We start from the raw sequence: 9,519 nt of genomic DNA, 5'->3' as shown, positions 1-9,519 counted from the left end.
ATGCCCTAACTATAGCTTTCCGAGATGGATATCGAATTTTTTTCTCAAGCCTGAAAATTAAAATGTATTTATGTGTTAGGCAATCCTTGAACCTCAAAATTAAACATGAGATGTTAGAAAATGTATCAAACTCGATCATTTAAACTCATAGATAGAACTTATCCTTACAAAACCAGCTAGCTCATAAGAAAACTGTTTTCATGTGCTTAAATAATATACATTTTTGGGGACTACGGATATATATTATATATTAACACTCTCCTTCAATGTCAAGATTGAAGTCATGCACTGAGCACTCCCTCTCCATTTATCCCTGTCATACACCTGCTTTGATATGCATGTCAGACAAGACCCAAAAGCTCAAGCAGCTAGGGATATATTGTGTCCATAATGTATATTAAACTTAGAGTGCTATTGCTATGAGAGAAACTTCCTTGCAACACATGGATATGGCTGATTTGATATACCAATTCAATAACATAATGTCACATATGCTTTTCTAATTTTGAGATGTCAAGTCAACTCCTATTTCAGTTATAGGTAAGTTTTGCTCGATCTATTGCTATATATATACATAAATTAATTTCTTTCTATTTGAGAGAGGAAGATGAAGACCTAGGGTGAATAGAGAGAGACTAATATCATCCCTATAATATGTACTTACAGTCGGGATTGCTTCTTCGCTTTGTCCCTCATCATGGCATTCACTCTGGCCCTTATACGACATGGAGAATATTCCAAGCTCTCTACAAGGTTTTGCACTTTTTTAGAGGCAGTACACGCACTGTCTTTGGCCCCTACTGAAGCATCCATGGAATTGGAGGAGGAGGAGGAGCATGGGTATGATCGCACGTGTTTATGATCATCGTCATCAAGCTGCCGCAGCGCTAAGATAGCTGCGGCAGCTTGATCATGATGATCGCCTCCAAAATCAGGGATTTTGAAATCATCATCGAATACAGATTCTTCACAAACCCCAAGGTCTTGTATATGTTGACCAGACCACAGCTGCAAATTAAAGAAGATTTTAGACATCATGGAATATCTAACATAATTTAGACTTTGATTTACAATACTACTATAAAAATATATACACATAACATAAGACTGCATTGTATAAAGACGTACATATATAGCATGAAAAATTGAAAACTCAGCGAAAGCAAAAAAGCTAAGTATAGGATGACCAAAGAATTTATTAAAATCCATTAATATGGAAGGGCATATGTACTGGTGTACGTTGTTGACTTTGAGAACTAATACAGAAAGTTCAAACTTGCATTGATATATATAATTCAAACTTAATTTTTCTTTCTCGTGGGGCTTAATTATTCTAAGTAGACAATGTTAAACAAAAATTAGAAAATAACAAGTGATTAATTTTGAACTACTGAGTTGAGTCCAGATGATGAATGACTTACATAGATAAGATCGATGATCATACCTGATTCTGAAATCTAGTACCAAGACTCGGTGAACATTGTTGTAAACGATGATGATGAAGATTATGTTGGACACTCCTTGAAGTGTGACGTAGGGAAGAAGATATGCGACTAATTTGTTGATCTTGGCCGCCACATAGCAGATTGAGCTGAAGCTTGTTCAAGTCAATTATCTGGTCCAGAATAAGACAATAAGAACTGCTGTTTTTCTGGTGATCTAGATCACCAAATTCATGAGATATCTGCAGGATAAAAGTCATTAATTAATAGTTAGATATATAATTATCAAAATTAATTATGAAAGGTGGATATATACTCTTAATTAAGTGATGGACCACGTACTAATTTGTGTCTAGCTAGCTAGGTACCTTATGATGAGTTAGAGTGCTTGATCCCAAGAGTGTCATTGGAAGGCCTTCTATCCCAGTATGCACCTCCATGATGTCCACCCCATCAGAACCACAACGACTACGATTAGTACTACTGGAGATGCGACTAGTAGTACTGGACATGTGATCCAATTTGAAACCCCAAAATGCCGCGAACTCCTCCGCAGAGGGGCAACCTGTGTAGCTGCATGAATCACATAATAAGATGGTACGCCGGATGTGCCGGTGAACGAGTGTATTGGCATTGTGGACCTTGGCATCACAGCAAAGGCAAAGATGTGCTGCATCAGCTTCACAGTGTACAACTGCCCTTACTGCCCGGCACAACTCACAAATTCTCTCATCCATTTTGAATTTTGCTCGATCTATATACTTCTTCGATCACAATGATTACTGGCAACTAGCTCCTCAGTAGATGCACCCTCGATTCATGTTTCCATTGTGTTATATATTTAACAATTTCAATATGCATCATGTAGTAGTCACTTTCAATATTTATTCATATTTGGTCCATCTGTACGTAATTGAATACACAATATCACATTTCTTTGATTTGATTTCAATTTCATCATTAATTTGATTTAATAGCTAGAGAATAAAGAAAAATTATCTAATGGGATTGAAACACAAATTAAGGCATATATTAGAGATGAATTAACGTACCTAGAGATCGAGATGTCAAAGAAAAATTCAGAACTGATTCCACTCAAAGCACTTGTAGATCGACCACCAGATCTGGAGATGCCAGATGTTGATTGAGGAGGGTACAGGTAGGCCATCCTAGAGCAAAATCTCCATTAGATGGGATATTTTACATCAAGGATTGGGGGGTTCCAAAACCCAAAACTGATTTACATAATTACATCAAGGAACGGATGCACACAAAACATGAAAGAATAGATAAAGACTTTTATTCATTATGTTTTTTTGGCATAGATCGAATAGAGAAGATCGACTATTGAATCATATTAACAAAATAGGGAAGAATTTTCGATTCTCCATTGATCATGCATAAATGGTGGTAGTGGAGATGCAACAGGAACACTGCATGAGTGGTGATAGTGTTAAGCCATAGAAAGTACACACACTTAAAAGTCATAAACCCGTACAATTAGTGTGTTTAGTTTTGATTCACACTCTTTTTTAATTGTTTATTTTTAAGCCACAAGTCAAATTCCGAAATAAGTGGGAATTGACTCTTTCTGATCTGAGTTTCTAAGAGTATCCTTAATTTATCTTTATTTGGTCTGACGTACTACGATTCTTTCGTCTTAGATTTTTTTTTTTGTACGATTCCTTCATCTTAATTAGATTTTTTTTTTTTTTTAGTTATAAAAATTAGCTTTGAATAAAATTTTCCAGTAATAGGGATTAGTGATGTAACATCACTAATAAAGATGATAAGTTTGGACTTAGGACCCACCAATTAGAATCAGTAAAGATAGGCCGATTATAAGACTTACCAATTACATAGCCACAATTAGAATTACTAAACATAGTCCAGACTTCCTTTGCTTCATCAAGTACAAGATCAATTTCTGACCTCTTAAGCCGCAACACCACAGTTTGTGCATCAGACTCAAGAGAAATAAAACTAAACCCAGGGAAATAATCGAAGAAATAAAACTAAACCCAGCACCGCAATACCACAGTTTGCCACGTGGCATTTTATGAGAAGGGTAACAACACTAAAAACCCAAAAGGTTGGGCATGTTAATGTCCATTAGGTTTAGCCGTTTAGGTTGAATTATTTTTTTGAACTGAGGGTTTTCGGCCGAATAATGCTATACTTACCACATTTCTTATACCACATTCTTATACCATCACACGTGTCATTACTTTATTGGACATAGTTTTTCTTTTTCTTTTTGGGTTTTTATTTTTATTTTTTAGTATCCAATGTATGAATGCCATGTAAGTTGCCACATAAGGTGGTATGAAATTATGGTATAAAAATGTGGTATATCTAGCACTACTGTTTTCGGCCTTTTGGGCCATTAATTTGCACACCCCCAGGCCCTACTCACTGGCATTTCAATAGAGACTCTTTAAGGTTGCCAAAAAAACAGTTGTCTATATATTATATTCAATAATGGCATGAGTGAATGACTTTAGCCGCACGCACAGTTGTTGAAGAATATTCAATAAAATCCTAATAAGACTAGGAAGAGTCAATGCCAAATTAATCTCTGACTTATGCCCCAAGTCCTTTACTACATATAAATATACACTAATAAACGAACTTTAAAGCACAAGTTTGGACATCAACCAAAACACACAGAGAGCTTAATTGTGACTGCATTTTAGACCTCCATGTCTGGCCTGCAATTCTACTTCTTCCCCACTGATTTCTTCTACCCCCGACCACCTCCACAACCTGTCAACCGCGACAGCAAGTCAGTTGCTCTACCAGCTGTTCATCAAAGGACTCAGAGAAAGAGTGGAGATGATCAAGATGTTCATGATCAACAGAGTAAAAGAGTTATGATTCATTATCATAATTACATAGGCAAGGACAAGGTTTTGAAAGCTTCTTCTTCATCAACTTTCAACAGTACTACTGTTACTACCTTCTCCATGCGCAATCAAGACCCAGATGCCTACGTAGCCAAATTAAGGTTGAACATATAAATTAATGATCATGCTCCAATTGGACGACACTTTTCTTTTTATAAAAAACATTCTGTAATTGTTTTTATTTCTTTTTGTACTACGCTCGGTTATTATTTTTTAATGGATTGTATTGCATGTAAATGCACATGGAGATGGGTACTACTTAATTACCAGAATATGGATCGTTGTATTTCTATAGAATTTTTCTTTACTTTTCAAGTTCGAGTTTTTTATAAAGAAACAAACACAAAAAGGTGAAGAGTCCAATTATGATTTGAAATCTTTCTTCTTGTGATTGAGAATATAAGAGCTTATCGCCTTCAAAACAACAATTTCAATTTCTTAAAATTTATGGTCTCATCATGAAATGTAAAATTAAGCCTAATGTTGAAGTCGGTGTCCTTTTTCTCCTAATGTTGAAGCGTGTTTGTAATTCTGGACTCCCCACAGATATAGCCCAATTTTCAATGCCTGCTAAGAAGATATATATAATCTCTTAGATATGTAGCTGGGTCTAGGAGTCGGAATTGTTTGTGTTGTAGAATCATTTATAATCATTAACAAAATTTGACATCTATAATCATTTATAGAAATGGTCAGGGCCACCCTTGTTGGGTTTAGGCCCCTTTACTAAAATAAATAAATAAAATTTAATATTCTTAACGACAAAAAAATTTCTCAAATTATTCAAAAAGAATGGTGAAAATGTTTGAGGACTATTAATATTGTTCCAATTAAGCCTTTATTGTTACATTGTTGGTAGCCAAATGAAGTTGAGACAAATTAAGACAATTATGGAGGATATGATGGATCACTCCTCATAAAGCATGACCTTGATGATGGCGATTACATTTTCGCATAACTGGCGTAAGAATTGGTTCTTGGGTGCCATGATGGTTTTATCTTCGTTGCTAACTAGTGAATGATCACAGGAGTTGGTATAAGCAATTGTCTCATTCATCCATTTGTTCACATTTTTGTATTCGAAGTATTCATTGGACACTATTGCAGCAGTCGAGGTTTCAATCTTCCTAATCGCGTCAATGCAATTATGCTAACATTTGGAAACCCCCCCTTTTGCTGGCGAGCCTGGACTATACATGTAGTTGGCATTCAATTCCCGTAGGGTTAAGTGGTTGTCCGATGCATTTTGTTTTGCAAGGCTAATTGCTACGTAGGCCAACCCCATAAGCTTGGTTTTTGGGTTATTGTTGAGGCTAGAGATGCACAAATCCTGAATTGTGAGGCAAATATTGGCATGCTCCTTCTAGCTTCGCAGAGGTGGCAACCTGGTTCCATCTATCAACTTGAGGATCTGCAACTACTTGTTGCTGTTGTTGTAGCACACACAAGGTTGACACAAGGAAGAAAAATATGGCAGCTACGTACAACGGCCTTCATTCTCTTTCTTTGATATATCTAGCTAGCTAGCTTGTTATTCTTTCAATTCTATTTCTAATGTCGGAATGGAATGGAAGCTAGATAGTCAATTCATGGACTGCATTGGCTAATCACAGACTATGAGGTATAAATAATATTAGGTTCATCAAACCATGGTTGAGTGACCCTTCCAAATTAAACCCGATTTGTTAAAGTACGTAGTACAATAAAAACGAATCCACCATCCATTAAGGATTTGAATTCTTCGAAGAAGATATTTTCAACCAACCCCTACGTGGCACCCTGTGTTCTTGCTTATATAGAAGATGTGCCCTGTTACATGCCTTCCATAAAATCATATTCATTAAAACAAAATCTAGTGGTTTCTTTCTTTCTTTCTTGTGAAAAGAGAAAAAAATATAGTGGTTAAAACATTATTTTGATCCTTTGTTAAAAGGTATGCCGTTATAAATGAGGCATGAGTGCATCAGCATATGAGATATGTGCATGTATGTATGTAGAATTACAGATTCAGAATCTCTGCTAATACTAATCTCATACTAATTAATTAAAACTACATTATTTTATAGTGTAGATTTATGATCAAAACCGTTCATTTTTTAGATCACTCTTTAAAGATCATCTCTGTAAAATATCAACCAATCATAAATTATGTAATTGTGTAACTGTTATCAACATCAAGATTTTCTACATTGTCCTCAAAATAAATTGTGAAAATGGTACACCTAGCATTTTCCTTAAGAAAGTGTAAAGACAACGAAATTATCAAAGAAAGCACACAGTAACTAAACTATCTTACAAAGGCCCACAGAAACTAAATAATCTGAAACAAAGGCCCACAAACAAGGCCCACAGTGTGATTTAAACTACTCCATTACCTTGCCCTTGTTTTCCCCAACAAACACCTTGAAAGTTGAAACTGCAGAGCAACTGCCACTATAAAACCCAAAGTATTAGGTGCACAACAAAGCATGTGATAAAATAGTCTTTGATCTCCAAAGTCCAAACCAACAAACACAAGTTTACATTTTACAGAGCTGGCTAAAGCTTCCTACTCTTCTTCCATGGCGGGCCTTCAATACAACTTCTTCCCCACTGATTTCTTCTACCCTCGCAAAGCAGAGGCCACTAACAAAGCAGCAGCAGCTGCTGTTCTTCCCCTCCAAACCACCAAAAGGTCAGAAGTAGCCGCAGATCTTCAGCAGCTCAAGGCTTTGGGTCATCAAAACCGTGGAGTTCAAGTCATCAAGATTTCCAAATCTCCTCCTATGCATGGTTGAAAAGGTAAGATTTGGGGAGAGAGGAGACCAAAGGGTCTTCTTGAATGCTATCATTCAATCTTGAGAGTTTTTGAAGGTTTATGAGGATCAACATCATGATTCATCAACTTTAGGGTATATTACTTAAAATGGTTATTTGAGAATTTAGAGGGGCTTTTTTCTCTTTATAGTTACTTTGCTTCTTCCTTAATCTCACCATGCAACAACAAGGTGGGTGTTGTTCTATGATATTAGCATCATCCAGAACACACACACATATATATATATATATATATATATATGTTTCTTGTTCAGATGATTATTTGAAATTAATGTAAGAATATATTGGTTTATATTCATGTATCTTCTCTTTCCCTAGCTTGTTGCCCAGCAATATAGTAACTAACAATTGATCCAAAATCCACTTTAGTATATAAGGCCCTGTTCCTAATATCATTATACTTCTGAATCAAGAAATCTGAGGGAGTAGGATTTGAAAGCCATATGATATGCACAGTTTATGTATTGGGTATGGCTGATTTCTTTTACTGTGAGAGGGATGTCAGAAAAATTACACTTAAAATAGACTACATTATAAAGGGTTTTACTTCTTAATTCACCCATTTTTTTACCACTATATATAAAATTAGTAGAAAAGTTACACCACTATACAATTTAATTTGTTGTGATATGGGGTTTTTCCGTTCAACTCCTTCAAACATTTTGTTAAAATTTGATTCACAATGCTCAATTTTGATATAAATGAATGTTGGACTTACAACAAAATCATAATTTAGAGAGTAATTAATGTGAGTCAATTTTTTCTTTAAAGACAAAGTGAGAGACCATCCAAATGCAGTTGGGGAGGGGTGGGCATGAGTGTATTTTCCCCAAATTAATTAAAATACAAAAATTGTTGCTCTCATTCGAACAAGCTAACCTCACCTAGCCACAACCATGTTGGTCCTGGAGCACAAAAATTAATTGCTGCCAAAAATTTGATTGTCTTTTTGGGTAATTCCTTAAATGCTTACAACGTACATTTTTTGTGATAAAAAATTGAGTCCATTATTTATAAGGTACTAACAAAGTAAAATATTAATCAAAACTACTCAATCTATTTTTATTAACTTGCGGACACTATCCACCAGCCCAAAATATAACATGCGGATACCTTCTAAAAGAAACGCATCACAACCAAACCAACTACACAAACAGCCCAAAACTGATCTTCTTCTTTTCTTTGCCAAATCGATCTCTTTCTTCAACTTTACTAAATCGACAATTGTTCATCTTCACTCACAAGCATCGTTCTGCAACTGCAAGCCTGCAACTCCAAAAAAACTGCAGTTTCAGTTCACAAATTGCAATTTCAGTTCACTTTGCAGTTTTAGAAACTGCAGTTTTACTTGCAGTTAGTAACTGCAACTGCAAGCCTGCAGCTCCAATAAACTGCAGTTTCAGAAACTGAAGTTTCACTTACACTACAACTGCAAGCTTGCAACGCAAATAAACTGCAGTTTCAGTTCATTTGCAGTTTCTGAAACTGCAGTTGCAACTCAAATAAACTACAGTTTCTGAAACTACAGTTGCAACTCAAATAAACTGCAGTTTCAGTTCATTTGCAGTTTCTGAAACTGCAGTTGCAACTCCAGTTGCAACTCAAATAAACTGCAGTTTTAGTTCATTTGCAATTTCTGAAACTGCAGTTAGTAACTGTAACTCCAATAAACTGCAGTTTCAGTTCACTTGCAATGTTCCAGAAATTGCAGTTTCATAAATTAAGCTTAATCAAAAACCTTTTACTGATAAGAAATCAAAGTAAGAGTCTACGTACCACAAGCTGTGATCATCCTCAATCAAGGAGAAGTCGGAGTGGTCAGAGCAGATCTAGAAGGCTTTGAGATCTAGAAGGCTTTGATCAAGCTCGGAGCAGATCCATTAGAATGCTTCGATCAGGCTTCGATCAAGCACATAAAGAGAGATCTGGAGCTTGTGAGATTTGGAAATATAGAGACTCTAAAAACAGAGCCAAATAACGTACAAACTATACTGGAAAAGAAAAAGATAAATATTAAATGTGGGTTAGTAAAGGACAGCTGGCCCCAAAATACGAAAAGTAGCTATTGTTAAGTTTAAACAATATGTATAGTTGAGGGTAAATATAAAAGTTGTCATGTAGTAGGAGATAATTAATTCTAAAAAATTTCATAAGAAAGTGTAAAACAAAGTGTATATGAATATGACACCTGAGGCAGAAATATAAACTAATGACTAGATTCTCAGAATCGCTCCAATTTTTGGACGATATATTTGAGAAAGACATCAAACAAAATTCATGTGGACATCAAAGAGCAGCCCAAAACTGGAGGACCATCACTGGACACAGCACACACATGCATCAAGAAAATATGG

The 9,519-nt window shown here is 35.6% G+C and overlaps 1 protein-coding gene across 1 annotated transcript; it reads right to left on the bottom strand.

Moving 5' to 3' along the window:
- Nucleotides 1-660: 660 nt before the first annotated feature.
- On the bottom strand, nucleotides 661-2,179 carry LOC147282522 (putative zinc finger protein At1g68190). The gene is made up of 3 exons (XM_086248226.1): nucleotides 1,811-2,179; nucleotides 1,445-1,684; nucleotides 661-1,008 (listed from the first exon to the last, which is right to left on the bottom strand). The coding sequence occupies exons 1-3, from the start codon at nucleotides 2,177-2,179 to the stop codon at nucleotides 661-663; spliced, it is 957 nt and encodes a 318-aa protein (XP_086104352.1).
- Between the last annotated feature and the right edge of the window lie 7,340 nt (nucleotides 2,180-9,519).

This window comes from Dryas octopetala, chromosome 6, assembly GCF_963921425.1.
Source record: "Dryas octopetala chromosome 6, drDryOcto1.1, whole genome shotgun sequence".
Taxonomy (NCBI): Eukaryota; Viridiplantae; Streptophyta; class Magnoliopsida; order Rosales; family Rosaceae; genus Dryas; species Dryas octopetala.
This window is presented reverse-complemented; position numbering and strand designations above follow the sequence as displayed.

Bases quoted from the DNA above. Each gene is read 5' to 3' on its own strand.
- LOC147282522 (XM_086248226.1), bottom strand. From the start codon at position 2,179: ATGGATGAGAGAATTTGTGAGTTGTGCCGGGCAGTAAGGGCAGTTGTA. The intron at 1,685-1,810 runs GTACCTAGCTAG...TTTATCCTGCAG, and splicing joins GCACTCTAACTCATCATAAG to ATATCTCATGAATTTGGTGA. The intron at 1,009-1,444 runs GTATGATCATCG...TTTAATTTGCAG, and splicing joins GTACTAGATTTCAGAATCAG to CTGTGGTCTGGTCAACATAT.